This window comes from Canis lupus, chromosome 33 (genome assembly GCF_011100685.1).
Source record: "Canis lupus familiaris isolate Mischka breed German Shepherd chromosome 33, alternate assembly UU_Cfam_GSD_1.0, whole genome shotgun sequence".
NCBI classification, from domain to species: Eukaryota; Metazoa; Chordata; class Mammalia; order Carnivora; family Canidae; genus Canis; species Canis lupus.
The window spans coordinates 14,618,704-14,640,337 of NC_049254.1; the positions used below are offsets into that span (position 1 = coordinate 14,618,704).

At 40.6% G+C, this 21,634-nt stretch overlaps 2 protein-coding genes across 3 annotated transcripts in view; both read right to left on the bottom strand.

The window, feature by feature from the left end:
• Positions 1–1,464: 1,464 nt before the first annotated feature.
• The window catches only part of GUCA1C (guanylate cyclase activator 1C), a 34,496-nt gene continuing 14,326 nt past the window's right edge, over positions 1,465–21,634 (bottom strand). The window contains exons 2-4 of the mRNA XM_038582753.1: positions 15,446–15,595; positions 11,218–11,305; positions 1,465–2,100 (exon numbers count right to left, since the gene is read on the bottom strand). Coding sequence (XP_038438681.1) covers positions 1,931–2,100; positions 11,218–11,305; positions 15,446–15,595 — 408 coding nt within the window. The 3' untranslated portion in view covers positions 1,465–1,930. The remainder of the gene's footprint in view (positions 2,101–11,217; positions 11,306–15,445; positions 15,596–21,634) is intronic.
• MORC1 (MORC family CW-type zinc finger 1) overlaps positions 15,468–21,634 on the bottom strand; it is a 182,225-nt gene continuing 176,058 nt past the window's right edge. Inside the window, exon 26 of one of the 2 annotated variants that reach the window (XR_005383256.1) lies at positions 15,468–15,595. The gene's annotated coding sequence lies outside the window, so the exon portion shown is untranslated. The remainder of the gene's footprint in view (positions 15,596–21,634) is intronic. The other variant, XR_005383257.1, reaches the window with a different exon arrangement.

Below are 21,634 nucleotides of genomic sequence, written 5' to 3' on the forward strand. Positions count from 1 at the left end.
CCTTTGCTGGTTGTTTCCCTGTTAAGCTCAGCCCATAGGGGAGCTGGAGGGACACTACCAGACAGTAACTCTGGGAAGGGGTCTCACTTATCCAGAGTCTCAGCTGCCAAACATCAAGTGGAGATGGATAACAGCCACTCCACTGGGCCATTAGGAGTCAACAAGCCCACTCAGCTCAGTTCCGGAGCAAGGATCAGGGCATGCAAAGAAAGGAGGAGGTGGGTTGCTCACCTGGATGAGGACTGACCCTTCAGTCCGTCAAGGTGCAGAATCAGTCAGGATCCAGTCAGAGAAAGAGAAACCACACTGATTATTTTAACAGCATCAATATAAGGTATTAGTGAGAAAGACACTGGAGGACTGGAAAAGCAAAGAGAGGACACTGACGAAGCAACACAGAAATTCCTGGAAGCAGCTACCCTCTGAGGCTAGAAGAACAAAAGGAAAAGGTTAGAGTTATTAGAACATAGAAGTTTGGAAGGGGCTGCTGGGGCTCACTTTTCTTTGGAAAGGACACTGGGTGCCTCAGAGGAATGTTTGCATGTAGGGGGAGGAGGGATGAAATGAACTGCCACGCCAGGATCGGGCTGTTGGGGCAGGACTGTAATGATGTTTCCCTTTTCCCTTCTACTGCTAGGAAGCTCAGAGTCCAATGGGTAGAACTTATTATGGCTGCTGTGATTTTTCTTTCTTTATCGGCAACACTTATGTCAACATATATTGTGTACCTCTTTGGAATCTCCTCAAAATCATTTGGAAAACCACAGAATATTTCTACGTCCATCTATACTACCTTCATCTATGTCTTCATCTATAACTTCTCTACTTCCATTTATGCTTCATTCCTACTGCCATGGATGACTCATCTATACCTCTATCAACACTTTATCCACATCTGTAACCATGAGGGAGACAGGGCCAGCTACGTCTGTCTTTGTAGTTTCACTTGTGTGTTTTCCACCCAAATTTGAATATGAAAGCATAATTAGGAAGGTCTTAACAAAAAGATAGTTCACATCTGCTCTTCAGCCACCACTGTGTTTCCATGAGAAAGCCTTGCGTTGACAGATGTACTAATGGGCCTGCGATATAGAATCCAAAACTTAAAAAGTTCTAACCCATCAAGAAATCTCATTCATCATTTCATTTTTTGGAAAGGATATAAAAAATGAAATGTCAGAGCTATAATGTCAAGACTGTTTAAAATGTCAAGTGCTTGTTGTTGCATAGCCTGGCTGTCTGCTGTTCTGATCAAACCCCCAACTGGCATAATAATTACAGATGATGCATCGCATTTTCATGCACAACTGGACCCAGATTTATAACAAATCAGCGGAAACGTTCTCATTGCCTGGCCTGAAATTTTCTCTTTTACTACATAGCTTAAGACCTTTCCTTCTGGAGCAGAACAGTATTAGTGATTCAAGGCAGGATTCAGGGTAAGGAATAAGAAAAAAAAAAGGACAGAAAAAAGTTTCTCTATAGACCAGAACTTGGTCCTTTATAATACGCAGATACAACAGGAGCCAAGAGGCAGCAAACACATTTGCCAAATGCATGTTTAAGAAGAATGTCAAAGTATGGAGACACTGCCCAGGTAATCCAGGGCTATTTCAAGATGCAGATTAATTTAGGTGTGCACAGAAATTTACATGTGAGCTCTATTTTGAACGTATGTGGCGACAATCCCCCAGTTTAATCATCATGTTCTAATCCAGAGAGATCACTAATGTATAGACAGAAAAGCAACGATTCTTTTGTCTACGATCTTTATGGAAGTCTCTATGGGACTTAGGTGATGTCTTCCCAAGCCGATACCAATTATAACAAAAACCTGAAATCAACAGCATGTACGTGGGAGATTTTCATTTCTTCGCATCCACTGAAAGTCGGGAAAGGCATTCTCACGGCTGCTTCACTTCCACCTTCCCTAGATCAGTCTTCTCACATGGTTTGAAGGAAGCCTCCCTTCTGTGTCTGGCTGTTTCCCACTGTAGATTACTTTTAGTACATTGGAAAAGTCAAAGCTCTTGGAAACAATGTCCAGAAGATCCTGATCTTTTTCCGTGCCATTGATAAATTCTTCTAAAGTCAATTCTCCTAGAAAATAATAAGTGAAAAATTAACAAGAGGCTTTGTTCATACCAATCCCTGGTGTATACAATATATTCCTTTGTACTTTTATTGATATTTCTCAGACATTCTTTCACCTCAACCAGATTCTAAGTTCTCTGAATATCCTTATACAGAAAAGCATTCAGTGGTAGGGTTGCCAATGAAAATGTAGATGAAAAATACAATTTTTTCTTTTTTTGGGAGAGAGAGAGACAGAGAGAGAATGCAAGTGGAGTTGGGGGAGGGACAGAGGAAGAGGGAGAGAGAGAATCTCGAGCAGACTCCACACCCAGCATGGAGCCCAATGCGGGGCTCAATCTCACAACCCTGAGATTGTGACCTGAGCTGAAATCAAGAGTCGGACACTTAACCAACTGAATGACCAAGGTGCCCCAAATACAATCTATTTTTTAAGTTGAGAATATCAGCAATGCACCTGTGTTCACATACACATTTATGTCTCTACATAATATTGGCTATTTGACCTTTAATCTTGAAGATAACGACCAAGTGATAGAAGCATGAATACTGCTGATTTCTAAGATGAAGAGGAAATGACTGCATGCGAGGCCGTTTTCAATGTTCTTCTCCCTGAGGAAATAATTGCAGGGAGTGTCCAAAGCTGTGAGGAGGGTTAAACATTTTTTTTTAAGATTTTATTTATTTATTTGAGAGAGAAATATATACAGAGAGCAATGAGCAGGGGGGAGGGGCAGAGGGAGAGGGACGAACAGACTCCCTACTGAGTGCTGAGGCTGACTGGGGTCTCCATCCCAGAACCCTCAGATCATGACTTGAGCCCAAACCAAGAGTTAGCCTCTTAACAGACTGGGCCACCCGGGCACCCCTAGGAAGGTTAAACATTTATTCATTCCCCATATAATTATTGGCCAGCCATTTTCTGATATGCCTTTTTAAAGTAAGGTCCATGCCCATCATGGAGCCCAATGCAGGGCTTGAACTCACAACCCTGAGATCAAGACCTGAGCTGAGATCAAGAGTTGGATGCTCAGTTGATTGAGCCACCGAGGCACCCCTCTCCTTTTTTATTCCTAATTTCATCACCTTGACTTAGGCCTTGGGCCCATGCTGGCCAGTCCAGGGCTATAAAACCATCTCCTTACACTCATGTGCTCTGGCTGCAATGTTTTGTCACTATCCTCACCCTACAAGACAACTCTTCAACATTTAGGGAGATGGGAGGTACTGTTGACTCACTTGGATTGTCATTATGAGTTTTATGGTACATGCTGATAGCTAGTTTGTGCAAACATCCCCAAATGCCCCTGTTAATCTGTCTTGGAAGTGTAAAGATCCCGTCCTCCCTCTATGTCCAATCAAGCAGACTGTGTGGTGGAATGTGTTGTTCAGTGTTCAAGGTCAGGGGCTCTGGGGCTGGCCAACCTGGAGCATCTCCCTTAAAACAGTGTCCAGGTGGCAGAGCTTGATTTCCTTGGAAGTGCTGTCCATGCAGGGAGGGGGAGGGCCACCGAGAGTTGCTAGGTGGAACTGCTATGATAGACAACTTGCTGCACATAGATGCCAGAGCAGATGCTCTGTCCAGGTGGCCACTCCTGGATTCCCTGTACGTAAGTTTCCCCCATAAACCTATGTCTTACCCTGCATCAGGCACCCTGCTCACCCGGAAGTCTGTTTTTCCTCCTTCTCCCTCTGCCCCTCCCCTCACTCATGCTCTCTCTTTCTCAAATGAATAAATAAAATCTTAAAAAAAAAACCACCACCTATGTCTTGATCACTGTCTCTGAGTCTTTTCTTTGGCCTCAGTGGACCACCACCCACCCTAGGCTTAGAGTCTGCTGGGAGGTAGCTGCACATGAGTGCATTGGAGTTGAGGGGTAGAGACGTAGCTCCTGATCTCAAAGAGATTTTACCAGATTGGCTTTGTGCCTGGTAGAAGACCAGCCAAAGACAAATCAAGAGCATTTAGTAACTAAGAATGTGCCCCTGGGGCAGAGGGTCTGCAGGACCTGAAGTCGGGAGTTACACTGTACCTGTACTTTTTAGTAAAGTCAAATATCCAAAACACCACCACAGTGATTCAAATATAAATAAGCATGGATCATCACACTCTCATAAGATACTCCCTTTCAGGGACACCTGGGTGGCTCAGTGGTTGAGTCTGCCTTTGGCTCAGGGTGTGACCCCGGGGTCCCAGGATCGAGTCCCACATCAGGCTCCCTGCATGGAGTCTGCTTCTCTGTCTACCTGTGTCTCTACCTCTCTCTCTGTCTCTCTCATAAATAAATAAGTAAAATCTTTAAAAAAAAAAAAAAAAGAAATTAAAAAAAAATATATTTCCCTTTCAGTTGCAGTGGCACTGCAAATTCGAAAGCACATTTTTAAGAATTTGTTCCTTAGGTTTTCCTTATGCCAAAGGAGTCTGTGCAGAACCCACAGGGTAGGAAAGGAATCATCTATGTCTCACAGGGAGAGTCTAACTGTGGGATGAACCAAAGTTAAGGAGAGAAAACTGAAAATGAAGAGTAGTAAGTGTGTGGCTGGGGAAGGTCAGATGGGTGCAGAGCAGGGGGTCACGGGACCATAAATAACAACAGGACAATCTTGTCCTTTGCAAAGGGAAATCGTAGCTGCTAAATCCCCCCACTCAGAAGTCTTTCAAATTTCTAGGGGCTTCGCATGACCCCAAGAGAAGCGAGAGTGTAGACGGGGGAACCGAAGTGGGTTCTGATCGCTCAGCTGGAACACCTGTCTGTCGCCACCACTGCTGGAGGAAGGAGCTAAGTCTGAGCGCGGGGAGGGTATAGTCACCATGTCAGGTGAAGGCAACACAAGCTACTGGGGTGGGAAAGAGAGAAAAAATGGAGTTTCTTTAAAAAAAAAAAGTTAAAAAAAATTGAGATAGAATTGACATATAACCTTGTGTCAGTTTACGGTGTACGACACAGTGATTTGATTCATGTATTTATTGCAACAGCTCACATGAAGTGTAAACATCCATCACCTCACATACTCACACTTTACACTTTTTTTCTTGTGATGAGAAACTTTAAGTTCTATTCCCCTAACAACTTAGAAGATGGAACTCTTCACTGTTGTTCTTTGACTTTTCTCAAAACATGTGAACTCTGCATATTTGTTTTTTTTTCATGTTTCCTAACCACTTACGATTAAAAAAATTCTTTTTGAAATTGAGCCAACTTCTACCTATAGCAGCTTATAATATTTACTATTTCTATCTAAAGTCCTCACTTTGAAATTTTCCTCTTTCCCCTCTAGCACTTAGCGTTCATTCATTTATTCATCAAACATGGATTAAGGACCAGCTACAGAGGGCCACTTCCTCCGCCACCTGGCTCGGCAGACGACGGTGCTGGAATGTGACAGGTGCTCAGAAAACATGCTGACAAATTGCTTTCCTTTATCTGACGTTTCTAAACATTGCTTCCTAATCCCTTTTAATTTGCCTGATTTATGCCCAAACAAATTAAAAGGATGGTTTCTGAATCTGTCGAGAAAGGATTGTCTATGCACAACCAGAAGCCTCCCCTCAAAAAAAAAAAAAAAAAAAAAATCTACCAGCAAAGAGCCAAAGCCAGTAAGAGGTGACCGAGTTGGAGATCACAGGACTCAGAAGGATCTAAAACAGGAACACCTGGGTGGCTCAGTGGTTGAGCATCTGCCTTGGGCTCAGGTCATGATCCTGGGGTCTTGGGATCGAGTCCTGCATCAGTCTCCCTGCATGGAGCCTGCCTGTGTCTCTGCCTCTCTCTGTGTCTCTCATGAATAAATAAATAAAATTTTTAAAAAAGAAGGATCTAAAACAATTGTTTGAGTCTTTATTATTTTGTTTTATATTTAAAGATACATTATATTATTTGTAGGGCATAATTCAGAAAGTACACAATTTTATTTTTATAGGTTGAAATAGATATATACTCATCATTTATATTTACATTACTTAGTTTTCTTTGTTGTGTTTGTGGATACATTCTCTCCTCCTGGAGACCCTGAAGGTCAGTGCCCTTCCATCACTCACTCCCGATTTCAGCAGCTTCACTGACGATAGAAGCTCCCCATGAATATTTTCTTTAACCTTGTTTTTGCAATCTCGCTGGTTATTTTGTTGATATTCCTGGATCCTGTATTTCTTCCCACTAACATCTTACAGTATCTTTCATAAAAGAACAAAAAGGACCTTCAACCCCCCACCTCAAAAAAAAAAAAAAAAGCCAAAATTTGCTGTGCAGTGCCCACATTATTATTTTTGCTCTCAAGAAGTCAGCCTGGTTTTAAAAGAAACCAGTCTGTGTAAAGGGCTTCTTTTTTTTTGCAATTCTAATTCTTTTAAATTAGAATTTGGTGAAACAGGGTAGAGGGGCTGGGAAATTAGCAGAGATGGGAGGGGAGGTGGGGTCTCAGGAGATGAGAATGAACGGACTTTCAAGGGCGGACACCAGTGAAGAGTCTACACAACTCAGTTTTGGAGTCATTAGCAAGGTGGCACTAGAGGCATTCGGCAGCACTTCACAGCAGAGTTTTTAAGAACAGCAGTTTCTTTTATATGAGAAAAACTCGATTCCCTCTTATCTCCTGGTGTGCTCTGCGTCCCAGTTTGAGTCACTGTGACTCTCGTGGCTTTCCACAATGTCCCAGGCAAGAACACTGGTCCCTCCGGTTAACTGCTCAATAAAATGTCTCCATGCTCTGTCCCTGTTTTCCTTTACCCAAAATATCCACCCAACAGTCACTGCTTTCATTTCCTCTTTGGCCTTAGTCTGTCTTTTCACTTTCACGGTGTATTATGATGAGCCACTCATGTCTCCCCTGTCCCTGCGCTTCCTGGCGCCAGGGTCAACTTGCCTGGACACTCTCCGCACTTGATGTTGTGAACAGCACCTAAATCTTCCTAAATCATGTCAAGAACGACTCCGAGGCAGTGCTTGGTATAACACGACTGCTGTTCTTCCTGCAGCAAAGGTTGCAGAATGCCAAGTTTTTTTTTTTTTTCCAATTATTTAAAAAAAATTTTATTGGAGTTCAATTTGCCAACATTTAGCATAACACCCAGTGCTCATCCCGCCAAGTGCCCCCCTCAGTGCCCATCAACCAGTCACCCCCACCCTCTACCCGAATGCCAAGTTAATCACGCGTCCCGACTTGTCTTACTGTCCTGCCTGTTCTCATTCCTCAGTAATACTGAGTGCTGAGCTTCAATCCCCTGCCTTTGGGATCCTCTTCAAGGTTCCCTTCCTGGTGCTTTTGTGCACAATACACGATTAGAAGCAGCTTGCTGAATTATTACAATAAAGCATGCTCATGATATAAAGCATAAGCACTACATTAAGGTGTGATGAAACGAAAGAGTCCCCTGGACCTCTTTCTGTCCCCCAGTTTCACTTTCCATTGGCAATTGGCTCCCGTTAAACAGTGGCACTTGCAGTTTATGAAGTAGCAATGCGTACGCACATATATGTTAAAATAGTCCAGACACCTTTCTTCCTACAGTTAACATTGCATGTTGTGGGGGCCTGGGTGGCTCAGTCGGCGAAGCATCCGACTCTTGATTTCAGCTCAGGTCATGATTTCAGGGTTGTGGGATTGAGCCCCACATTGGGCTCCCTGCTCAGCAGGGAGTCTGCTTGACCCTCTCCCTCTCCTCCACTAGTGTGAGCACACGCTCTCTTTCTCTTGCTGTATTTCTCTCTCAAATAAATAAATATTTAAAAAAAATACATTGCATGTTGTGCTTGTTTCTTTTTTATTTCTTCCTTCACTTTTCATGGCTTCTTCTTACCAGACACTCCTTCACCTGACAATTATTCATAGAGTAACTACGACATGTCAGGAAGTATAAACATGCAAGAAATACCAAAGTACATAAAACAGAAACAGTTGCCCTCGTGGAGTTTGCAGACCCTCATCTTTTTATTTTCTTAGCATTTATCCTAGGCCTCTCTTTTGATTAATCTTCTGTGATTTGCTAACTACCACGATAATCATGCATAGAACACGTCATAGCCGTTGTGTATTTTTCTGACCCAACAAAGGTGATGTTGGTCATTCTTTTGTAAACAATTTGCAGTGAAATTGGGATTTTCGTATATGTTCCTAAAGTTCCCGGTGTGCTGCGATCTTCTTCATCTCTGGTTTCAATATTCACTGAATTATCAGATACCAATGCTGTGCTTGCTTTTCATTTTGAAAAATAAAATAAATATGCTGGTACATAGTCAACGCTATTCTGCTATATTTGACCGAACATCTCTATTTCTACCAACACTGATGTTTTGATAAGAACGATAATCAAAAATTTAAAAAATCCTATTTGAGGTGTATATACTTAGGCTTGTGCAAACATGAATAGACATTTTCCCCGTGGTGTCTGCTCCCCTTTATGTGTAACACACTTTATTTTCCCGTGTCAAATACTGGCAAAATCCTTTTACACTTCTGCAAATATCAACCTTCCATGTCTTCATTACTTCCCCTTCCTCGCCTTCTGGTGCTCTGGGCCGTCTTTGTCCAACAGTACAATTTTAGCATCCTTTTCTTGACAGAGGGAATGACCCAGCTGTCTCTTAATGAGATGATAAAACAACCGCTGATAATTTGCATATAAAAGCAAATTCTATCAGTTTTAGTTCTGTATATGCATTTGCCAAGAAATGGTGGTTCACTGTTGTTCCAAAACGCAGCTCGTTTGATATCTTCATTGTAAAGGTAATGATAGGCATCTTTTTTCTTAAATACAAGTTTTCATCAGAGAAAATGATTCACGTGATTAGTTCCATTAAGCTCTTCCAGAAACTGTAATATATTCTCTCTTTTTTCACATTCTCTTCCCAGTCAGAGAGCCCACTTCCCAGGCTGCTGGTATCCTCAGTTATTGCCCAAGAAAATGCCTACAGGCTTTTAGATTTGCATTGTTTTGCAACCCCCCTCCCTGCCATTTTTCTTCTAGGCTCCTCCAACCTCAGTCCCCCACTTCATTGGTTGCTTATACTTTGTTTTTGAGGAAACTGTTTCAATAGTAAATTGAAAACAAATCCTTCTGGTTTTCTGGAACACATTATCTCTTTCCTCACACTAATAGAAACCAAGGCCACCGCAGCCCTCATACTTCTCCAGGAGAGGTCCTATCCCCTCACTATCCTGTCACCTCACTTCCATCGCTAGAAGCAGGATCCAGGGATCTTTGCAAACATTCTTGACTGTCCTTTTGACACTCATTGTGTTGCTAAGTCTTAAACATTCACAATGTGCCCCCCCCCCCACCAATTTCCAGGGCAATTGTCCTTTGGTTAACGATTTCAGCCCCAGGCTGAAATGTTTTATCATCTCTCCTTCCATCCCTGCCACATGCCAGCACCTCTAAGATTAAAAATTAAAACTGAACAAAACCTACAGAATTTGTCCTGTTTAGTGATCAGAGTTTTCAGTTGCATATTTCAAATACGATTTTCACTGGCCTCCTAAGATCTTCCATTCTCCATTTCTCTGCTCCTTGTCTACCTTCACCTAGCTTCCTGGTCAGTCGTGGGTAGTCGGACTCCGTGTTTCTCAAGCTTTCGCATGAACCGATTTATTCTGTCCTCGATCTATATAGACCCAAATATATGTGATTACAACCAAATGGCTTTGATCTTGGCAAATTAGAAAATGAGCATATGGACTTGGAATTGAGGACAGGGTCGTAAGAGGGAGACTGATGCTATTGATGCTATTGATACACTGATACATATTGATACATTCCCCAAGTGTTTTTCTGAGATTTATACTCTTGTCCAGTTGTTTGTCTCACTCACAATGGTGACTTCATGTGAAGTCCCTCCGGCCTCCTCCATCCCATCCTGCCAGACTGAGCGGCCACATTAGACTTGCGCAAACTGCCACACTCAACATGGATGTCTACTGCCCTCTAGTGTCCATTACAAGATGCGGGCACGTTGGTTCCGTGGAAAAAGGAATCTTGGATTGATGACTACCATGGCCATGCAAGTCCTAGTACCTCATATCCATTGTCCCCTACCCCCCTTAAACCACTTACTAACATCATATACTCCATAACATCAAACTTTCTGTTTTTAAGGAACATTCCTAGATACGCTGCTTCAATCTCAAATCAATATGCTCCCCTACCACTTTACTGAGATCAAAGTCATTTGGCGTCAGCACTCCCTCTTCTCTTGGAATGTCTGTGTCTTCCCTTGCACTCAGCCTCTGAAGAAGTGCACCTTCTCCGAGCTAAGAGGAGCCCAGATTTTGAGGTGTCAAGAGCAGATGGAGAGATGAGCAGAAAGAGTAGAAATGTAGAAAAGGTACAAAGAACAGAAATGAAGGCAAGTACAACTCTTCCCAAAAATGTGTAGTGAAAGGGAAGGAAAAAAATCTGATAGTAGAAGAAAATCACACAATTGAAGTGATGATTTTTATAGTATGGAAAACCTGAGTTTATTTGCAAGGTGATGAGACACCTCCAGTAGAAAGGAGTAATTACTAGAACATATCACAGAGCAAACAGCAGACTCCTTCATATCATATTCTCCTAGTTTTCTTTCCTTGTACCTCCCTTTACTTGTGTTCATATATTCAAAAGTGTCAAACACCATGAATTGAATATATGTGTGTGTATACACACACACACACACACACACACATATATATATATATATAGAGAGAGAGAGAGAGAGAGAGAGAAAATATATATAAGAAAATCCTAGTTGTGATAGGACTTGGACTTCATAATTTGGCCAATTCAATGTTCTCCAGTCAGTACAATTTTTAATTCAGTGAATATTTATTGACTATATATGTGTGTGTGTGTGTGTGTGTGTGGTCAATAAATAAATATATGTGTGTGTATAGTCAATAAATATATATATGTGTGTGTGTGTATAGTCAATAAATATTGACTCAATTAAAAATTGTACTGACTGGAGAACATTGAATTGGCCAAATTATGAAGTCCAAGTCATATCACAACTAGGATTTTCTTGAAGGGTTCATGCTTTTGCCTAAAGGGCACTCCTACCACCCCCATCTCCTACTTTGTAAATTAAAAAAAAAAAAACAAAAAAACAACAACAACAAAAAACTCTCCAAGGAGAGTGACTGCCTTACCATCATTGTTTATATCGATCTTATTAAACACCAAGTTAGTAAATTCTTCAGGACTCAGAGTTTGCTGGCCATTGAGGGCTTGTACAGCCTGCAAAGAGAAATTAAATCAGAGAGTTCACCTTTGCTGGAAGCAAATACATTTTGTGACATTTCTACCCCAATGTAACAGAATTCGAGGATATGTTCGTGTCATTTTTGCTGTCTAACCTGTTCTAGTTGTTAAAAATAAATAAAAAGATTAGATGTCAGTTCAGGATAATGAGGCTTAGACATTTAATTAACTGCATACAATCTGAAGTTTGATATTGTATAGCACAAAGGGAGCCATTCAACGTATCAGGTCACAAAAGATGCAAAAGAAGGCTACTGGAGAAAAAAAAAATGTAGCGGCCACTGTTATAAGAATTCTGGACCTAGAGAACAGGCAATGTTTTCAACTTCAGACCAATTATCATTATTCTTATGGAGAAACATGAAAGGATATTCTGTAAGCCTCCAAGGCTTCCCCTCCAGCTTCTGACACTGGCACCTCTGGTCCTTTTTGCCCTTTTGTAGAATGATCGACTGGGAAGACAGATATGTGTGCCTTCGAAGGACACTGAATTTCTCTCACATCCTGCCAGCACCTTTTCATCATAAAGGCTGTCAGGAGACCTGGGGAAAATGACATTTCCAGCTTTCCTAGAGGGAAAATTTAACCATTCTTCCCTCGTCCCCCACCTCTAGGTGATTAAATTAAACGACCAATGTTTGATATAGAAATTCATAATAAAATGAAAGAGAGAGAGAATGAGTAGTCATCTGGGAATTTGAACATAACTGTCATGACTAAACGTGAAGGGATCTTTAGAAAAACCACTGGCAACATATTTTAATTGAGGGCACAGTCTGAAACAGGACTATCTCTTCCGCTGCTTCCCAAGCATTACTGAGGCTGAATCCAGGGTCCTAGGGAGCGGTGGTAAAGCACCACCCCTGTGGCCTTAGCAAGTCAAGGTCTCACAGTATAGGGTATAATACTTAGAATAATGGTTACCTACATCTAATGTCCTCTATTAGATGAGTGTTTTTAGGGTTTCTCAGTGTCCCGACAGCCTAGAAAATTTGGCTTGGCATCCAGTATCCCTGGTAGAGATACCAGACCACATATATAAGTCATAATAAAAGATTATGAAATTCCTAGGATTTGTCTGTCACCCACCTCCAGGCAATATATGTGAGACTGAAAGATTGACTGGAAGGTTGATGAGGCCTGAAGGGGTATTTTCGGAGGGAGTCATCAGCATTGCCCATGTTTTCCCTCTTCTTACAGGAGAAACATGGTTGGGGGACAGGTAAGGAGGCATGGGTTGTTTCCTTCTTTCCTCCCTTATTTAGCATATCTGCATTTTCTCCTGCTAAGCCCTTGGCTGAGTGGGAGCAGGAGGAGGGGGAGAGATGGGAAAGCAGGACAGCTCTGACCTGGCAGGCAGTGTCACGGTTATCTAGCGTCAGAGCTGTCTGGATGGCGGATGTTTAAAATCCACTCTTTGTCTGAGACCATGCCTCTCCTTCATTCCTGAGACTCTCTCCTGCAATCCCCTAGACGTGCATCATGCATTCTGATTCTAGCTGACCCCTCGAGGAGGCTCCTTCTAGAAGTTCTAGGTCTGAGTTTCTCAACATCTGCATAATAGATATTTCAGACTAGATAATTCTTTCTTGTTCAGAAGTGTCCTGTGCATTGGAGACTTTATCAGCACCCCTGGTCTCTAAACAATAGATAGCAGTAGCACCACACCCTCTTCCACTCACTCCCCTGCTAACAACCAAAATGCCCCCCAACATTGCCAAATGTCCCCTGGGGGAGAAGGAGTACGACGACATGGCTCCTGGTTGAGAACCACTCTCCAGTTCTACCGCCAGCTCCTTCTTCTTCTGGGATGCCCTCACTCCTCCATGTGGCCCAGCCGGACAAGATCTAAGACAACTCTACGTCAGCTTTCTCCACCTCCCCCCCATATCTGATCCATGAAAAAACCTTCATCCCAACTAATTTTGGGCATGAGATACTTCCTAAACGTACCCCTCTACTCTGCCGCCACAGCCTGTTTCATTAGGTTTCTCAGATTTAAACACTGGAACACAGTGTTCCCCAAATATCAATGATCTCCTTAAATCACCATGCTATTGACTTGAGGGCTCTTACCCAAGAAATCCTGTTTAATAACCCTTCTAAAAAAAAAAATCTTCCGGACCATTTTATGCCCTTGAAGTGAAATTAAGATGTAACTACTTCCTTTGTAAATTTTGCCTAAAATCTAGTACTTCCTTTGGATCTTTTGATGGTTGGGCTATATTTTAACACCCTGTTAGCATGTATTGAGAGAACTTAAACTGCATGTATTATTCCTTACCCTATTTTTTTTACTTGCCCCCATATAGAAAACATGTGTGTCAACCACTCATTTTTTATAAGTACATATTCTGTTTCATTAATTTATTTAAAATTTTTCCTCTTTTAAGTCACTTATTTTTAGTATTTTAAGGGACTCTGTGATGTCAATCATAGAACTTTTATCTTGATGATGTTAATGATTGTTTTTCCTGACCAAAAATGTTGATTCTAAAATAAAGATAAATTTTTACCCTCTTGGTGCAGATTACCAAATTTCCAGGAATGTTATATCCATTTAGAGTCCCTCCACAGTGTGTAAGATTCTTGTTATAGTCCCCTGGCCAGAATTACATCTTATTCTTGTTAATCTTTATTAATTTAATTGGAGACAAATAGTATCAACTATTAATTTCTGCTCTACGCTTTTATTATTTCCATTTCCCTATTTCTTCTCCTTATAAACACTTTAAGAAAAAAAACTCAATCAGCTACTTAATATTTATCTTTTCTTTACTAACATAAGTTATACGTTTTAACTAATGAGTCTGTCCAAAAATTTCCATAAGATTTAGGCAAAATCACTTTTATCGTTTCATTCCTCCTAATTCTTTTGAGAATCTAATGGCTATCACTCTCTCCCCCAAAATGGATAACATACAGGGAAAAATTTGCCTTCAATTTCAGGGTCTTCAAGGATTCCCAAAGGCCACAGATCCATAGATCCTGGGATAAGAACCCTTGCTCTGAGTACTGCTTTGGAGGCATTCCTCAATATTTGCATGCTATATTACATATTTAATGTTTTTAAAATAAATTTGAGTATGTTTATTTAAGAGGGTAGTCTAAAATTTACATGGGATTGGGCATACTCTAAAGAGTATTTTCAATTCCTAATTTTGTAGGTACAGAATTTCTGAATTTTAATGCTTACAAAATTCAATTACAAAGTGCATCTTGGCATTTTTTTGTAAATTGCCTGTGTGAGATTATTATATATGATAATATACGACATTAGTATTATTCTCTTGAATTCTTTGCATATGTTGGTTAACTCTACATTTGCTAAACAGTCTTAAATATGAACTTTGCCCATTTGTTGAGGTGTTTAATTATAATTGTAGTTCTACCCATTTATTTTTCTTTGCATTTTTGCTAATATTTATACTATGTATTATGTTTGTAATTCAAACTCCTTCATCTATAAATGAAAGACTTTGGACCAGATCATTTCTAAGACCTGATTCTAATTCTGAGTCCAAATTCACTATATTGCATTCATAATGTTTATCTTACCTCACATCCTCACTTAGGTATAGCGTCCCGCTGAATCATCTTTTAATCTATGATCCACTTCATTTTATACATGATGATAACTATTCCCATTTCTGTGATGGAGGGGGGTGATATTTATAAAGGGAATTATTGAACTTTAGAGCTGGAAAGGACCCAAGATCCTTGAGCTGCCTATTAGAAATACTTTAGTCGAGCCTCCAGAAAGATGGGTCCTCAGGTACCTATGTTCTTAGTCCATGGCTCTTGCTATCTAGGCCATCTAGTATTTGAGCTGCTCCTAAAAAAACTGCACAGATGAAGACAAAAAGATTGTTTTAGATCATGTTTATTTCACTTTTCATCTGCTACATTTGTGAATTTGAACACCGACAAGAAAGTGCTGGTTTGCAGGTGCACACTCAGTAACCAACAGCATGGTGAAACTCACGTTGCTCCAGCGGTTCCAAATGTATATCCCAAGAGTCACCAATCATCTAGAGAGCTGTCACCAGCTCCAGAGGGAGGAAAACTGCATGAACTATACAATGTCCTACAAAGTTACTTCACTACTTCACTTACCATGAAGATGTTCAGTAGTTCCTTCTTGTCAATAGAACCGTTTCCATCAGCATCATACAGTTTAAAATACCATTTTAATTTTTGATCCATTTTCCCTCGTATAACCAGATTTATAGCAGCAATAAACTCTAAAAAGTCAATAAATCCATCCTATAGAAAGCAAGGTGGTAAAGAAAATAAGTATCTTAGGAAAATCAATTGCTTTTTATTTGAGAAGTCATGGTTCATGAGCAGGACCATTAGCACAAATTAATACAACCCACAAGATTTCAGCATAGAACTTTCCCCTGGCATTTAGTTAAACAAACAAACAAAAATATGGGTAATTTATAGGAACAAGTAACTTTAAAGTCAAATAGATTAGATGTTAAAAAAAATTGTCTCCTTTGCTTTTTGGAGTATAGTCTGTAAACTCAACTTCAGAATTTTAATGCTGTTGCTCATCTATTTGAGAAAACTATTGCAATAAAAATAATTGTTGAGATATTTGAGATAATTGAATAATTTAATGTGTGAAATAAGTAACATAATTATGATAGTTAACTAAAATAAGTATGTTAAAATAATCAGTTGTCCTCTTCGTGCTTTAACTCCAACAAAATCTACTCTGGATACCTTTCCTGACCTTCCAGTTTATATGTTATTCTTCCTGTGCAAATCCTCCACTTCCTTACTTGAAAATATGCATTTTAACTATTTTTTTTTTTTTTTTTACTCATTGATCTAATTGAATCATGAGTGCTTGCAGGGAAGGAGCCTTCTCAAATTCACAGTGTCTTGTCAGTTTTGGAAGATTCTCAGTCATTATCCTTTCAGATATTGCTTCTAGTTCATTCTTTCTACTCTGTCTGGAAGTCTTTTTTTTTTTTAAGATTTTATTTATTTATTCATGAGACACACATACACACACAGAGAGAGAGAGAGAGAGAGAGAGAGAGACAGGCAGAGGGAGAAGCAGGCTCCATGCAGGAAGCCCACTGTGGGACTCAATCCCGGGTCTTCAGGATCAGGCCCTGGGCTGAAGGCAGCGTTAAACTGCTGAGCCACTGGGGCTGCCCTCTGTCTGGAAGTCTAGTGAAGATGTGCAATTTCTATTAATATGTATAAATGTGTATATAAACATACAACTATCTATATGTATACATCAGGTTTTCACCAGGAGGGGTTGTCTGAATTACTTGATGTGCTGTTCTTAGGAGCTGGGCTCTGTTCCTGATATTAAAGAAGAAAATCAAAAAATGTTTATTGACAGGGGTAAAATGGTATAACGAAAGGAAGCAGGTAACCTTAAATATATAGGTGTCTTTTTTAGAGGAAGTATCTACTCCTTATGCCAAAAAAAAGGGAAAAATTCTGAAATGCCATGAGGGAGGGCTGTGTCCTCACCACCAGACATCCTACAGTGGTTGTCTTCTTCTGAATATCTTCAGGTTTTGTCCTCCACTCAGGAGAAGACGGGGTACCAATCTCTAATAGAAAGGAAATACTAAAGACCTAAATTCTGCACTCCTTTTTAGAGAGCCCAGCTGATCTTTTTGGAATGCTAAACTCCACGATTCTTTTTAAGTACATCGTTTTCAGTATGAATCAAAATTTATGAGTCTCTTTTCTGTAAAGATTTTTCCATCTTACTCCATCTTAGAAAAGATTATTTAAGGCTCTCAATCTTATGCAGTTCGCCTCATTCTGTTTTAAACTGGTAAAACACTCTCAGTTGAAACAGAAATAGTCTGTATCATTCTTAAGAATCATATCCTTTGAGACACCTGGGTGGCTCAGTGGTTGAACATCTGCCTTTGGCTCAGGTTGTGATCCCATAGTCCTGGGATTGAGTCCCACATCAGGGTCCTCATGAGGAGCCTGCTTCGCCCTCTGCCTATATCTCTGCCTCTCTCTCTCTCTCTCTCACGAATAAAATAAATAAAATCTTTAAAAAAATCATATCCTTCAAACCTTGCTCAACCCAATGCTCAGCTATCTTAAGAAAGATAACCAGCTCTAGGGAGGTGAGTGACCCACTCTCTGCTAAGCTCCCGTAGGAATTCAGATGCCAATGGTAGCATGCGCAGTCCAAGAAAGCATGCTGTCAGCTGCATTCTCCTTGGAATTTTGGAAGGCAGAGTCCTATTTACAAAACAGGATGTGACATAAAATACCCCTTTCCCTTGGAAATAAAGGGCTGTAAATGGTATGTGTTTGCTTTGAGGCTCAAGCTTTTGTGTCTAATCTATAAAAAAAAAAATTGAAAAATCCCCAGTAGCTGTGGATATGAAGCAAAGCCTTCTTGGCTGGTTAACAGCTTTTTGTTTGTTTTGTTTTGTTTTTTTTTAAAGACTACTACAATATCTTGGATATTGAAAGCTAATGTGCTAATCATTATAGCATTGTCTTCAAAATGTATTATTTTTAAAAATTTTATACAATATGTAATAAAAATATAATAAGAAAATATTTTAAAATTTTACTGCATGTATTGGATGTTTACATTTTACAACTTTGATATCTTTACCCCATCAATAACTTTAATATTTCTTGTAAGCGGTAAGACTTCTGCTAACAGCCTGGAGTCTGGTTGAATGGATCTCCTAAAGGAAATTTGCTCAAGTATACAAAACAAAGTTGGTTTTACCTTTTCTCCATCTGCCTTTCTCACTGGTCGTTACCACTTCACCATATTAATTCCTAGCCTACATATGGCTGAGACAAGGGAAATATGTTATCGTAGAGTTGAAATTCATTTAAGATGACATCAAAATACCTTCCAACTTAGTGGGACATGACCATTATTTTTCAGTGACAAGACCAGCAGGTACAGAGGATATAAAGTGAGTGGACAGTATCCAGCCAGGGCACATTGGCTCCCAGGTCTTCCTCCTGTGTCTCTAGACTGACCAATCAATATAACTGTTTCCTGGGGCAGCCCCGGTGGTTCAGTGGTTTAGTGCCGCCCTCAGCCCAGGGCATGATCCAGGAGACCTGGGATCGGGTCCTGCATCGGGCTCCCTGCATGGAGCCTGCTTCTCCCTCTGCCTGTCTCTCTATCATGATTAAATAAATTTAAAATTTTAAATAAATTTAAATATATATATATTTAAATTTATATAAACTGTTTCCTGGATGGTTCTTACGTGTGTTTGCCCAGAGGTTACAAAAGCATCCTCTCTAAGAAGACTGAGCTGGCTGGCTATAAAGTTTCCATAAAAACCTTGTATTCTGTGATGGTTTGTTTCACTTCTCAAGTCCTGCTTCAGTGATTAGAGTTTTAGCGTCACCTGCATGATGAATGGCAACAGGCTAGCCTGAGCAATGCTGCTTTTAGAACATTTGGTATTTTATGATTAGGCACAGTGGGCGAGTGGCCCTCACTCCTTCCAAACCAGGCTCTGGAAGCTCTGAGCAAACTGTACCAGGAGATAAGCATAAATATTTTCATTGTACGACTTTAAAATGGACAATCTAGTTAATCTACAACCAAAGTTGATGGTGGGTAAGGAAGCCTTTTTTACTTAGACGAAGTGCAGCCTTTTCCAAAATCTCCTGCAAGCAAAACATTATCTGTTTTCATTTCAGCATCCCATTATGTAATTAGACAAATACTTAACAATCCACAGCCAACTCTTCTTTCCAATTATCTTTCTGGTAAGATTTTGCAGAAATTTGCATTAGTGAGACAACTCTGGTGAATGTAATTTAATGGCTTGTGTTAGTGTTGGAGAGAGTTTTAGGTAATGCTTATTCTGTGTGTCAGAAGATTAAATAATTATTGCCTTCGGTTCACCTATAGATTTCAAACATGGAACGGGGGATAAGAGCCACAGAGAAGGTGAGATGTTCCTGCAAATATGACTAAGAAGAATGCGATGAAGACTTTTCTTTGAGACTATCCAAGGGACACTGTTAAGTTCTTATTTCTGTATTTGAGCTACTGGAGCCCTTGTGGCACATAGAACTGTCTGGAGATGTCTGACACCGATTGGCCTTGTGCCAGAGTAGGGTTCCTAAACTCCCTTCACCAGAATCACAGGGGGACAATGAAACATGCAGAATCCTAGAACCTGACCCCCAAACAACAGCATCAAAACTGCTAGGGATGGGGCCTAAGAGTCTGCATTTTAAAATGCTCCCCAGGTGAGTCTGATGTATCCTAAGATTTGGGAACATGAACCTAGGCTGTTTTTCTTATAGATGTCTTTCTTTGTAGGCAACGTTATCATCTATGTACCTGCCCAAGTGGTTGTGGTAATTAACTTATTCTCACTTGAATTTATGTAACCTTATTAAGACTAATCAGAAAAAACATGACCCACATGGTTCAATCTCAGAATAATGACAGAGTCCTACAGCCCAGCAATCAAACATTAATTTCAAAATAACAGCAAGTCTGTACTTTCATTTCAGGAACAATCATAAGTTGCAAGAAATTTATGGATTTCTTCACAACACCCCCTTCCTCTCCCACCTGCTCCCACACATACGCCCTGCTGCTCCACTGTCAACAACTTCCACTGCCCAGCCCGCTGGAGCAGGAGAGCCAGCCTTTCACTCTCATTTTGTCCCATAATTCTGCATCACAAATCCTAAAACTTTAGTTTGACAATGGTGGGATCCTCCTTTGAGGTTGAGGGCAGAGAGGAAATGGGGCACCACAAAGCCATTCTCATGAGCCTCAGAAAAGGAGAGTTTGGGAGCATGGGTACCAAAATAACTTCAATTCCAACACATTTATAGATTTATACATTATGTTCTTAGGATGGAGTGGATCAAAGGGAAGAGTTAAACAGGACCAGGATATGGAAGCATGACAGTTTCTCAGGCTCCAAAGGAGTTTGGTCCATTAATATGTTATGAATCATTTTGTAGAGGGGGGTGAAAATAAGAGAGAGAAAAAATATATGGAGACCTTAAATCCAAGCTTTCTCATGGTCTCTAAAATATACGGGAACCATAAGGCATACTTTTTAAATCTATAAAGAAAGTATAAAAAGATAAAAATATATGTAAGACTTTTTGTTCTTTCTACCATTAAAGAGATGAAACTTTGGAAGTCTAATACAATAAAAAATAAGGAAAACACAAGCTAGTGCTCTGTCCAGCAGAAAATCCACAGGTGGACTATAAGGTTCCAGGCAATGTTAACAACCTGCCATAAGTCACAGTTGCTTCCAGGATATGATCAATTTGAAATGCAGGTAGAAAGTTAAATTATAAAATGTAAATGTTTCATATGAAACAATGATTTGATTATTTATTACTAAGTATAAAGCTATAAAATCAAGTGCTGTGCTCGTCACTTTCCAAGCATGATCTCCAATTCTAACAGCAACCTGACAGGTATTATTATTATATTATTATTATTGTTATTAATTATTATTAGTTTACAGAGGACAAAACGGATTTTTCAGAGAGGCAAACTAGACTAGTTAAATAATAAAGTTCGGACATAGGTGGATCCAGGATTTAAATTCAGTCAGCCTTACTCTCAGGCTCTTCATTGTACCACCCAATATTTATTGCCCTCAAAACTCATTACAACTGAATTCTCCTTCTAGAAGAGGGGTCCGCCCAGATGGGATGCATTCAGTGCCGTGTGTTGGTCTGGATTCACACGTGTAAACTATTTGGTAATACGTGATACGTAAGATGATTTGGTAAAAGTCAGGTGACCCAGAATGTCTGAAGATGCTGAGCCTTGGCACCTGTGTTCCCTCATACCTGGTGCTGCCTGAGGGACAGCTGGCTTGTGTGGCCTGAGCTGCTTCATCTCAGGGAGACTGTAAGCCCAGAGAGCTCCTGGGGCCACCCCTTGCAGGCCTCCCTCTCACCTGGCTTGCTTGGCCATCTGGCTCCACAGGGCAAAAGGAGTTCCCTCTCTCCTTGCCTCTGCTGCTCCTTGGCATCTTTGAGGAACACTTCTGTCCATTTTGGAATCCTTAGCCCCTTCCCCTGCCCAGGTTTTAGCCTCCAGCACCCCAGAGACAACAGCCCTCCCAGCCTATGTTTCTCTGGAGAATTCCCCAGCTGCCCGTCCACGACCTGAAGACTACACACTGGTGTAGCCAAACCTGTGTGTCTTCACCCCTGCTCTTGGGGGGGACTCAGGGGTGTCCCTTTGCCCTGCAGCTGGGCCTTGCTTTGGCTCCCCCACTTCAGGGGTGCACACCCGCCTTGCAGCCCTTCCACCCACTGGGT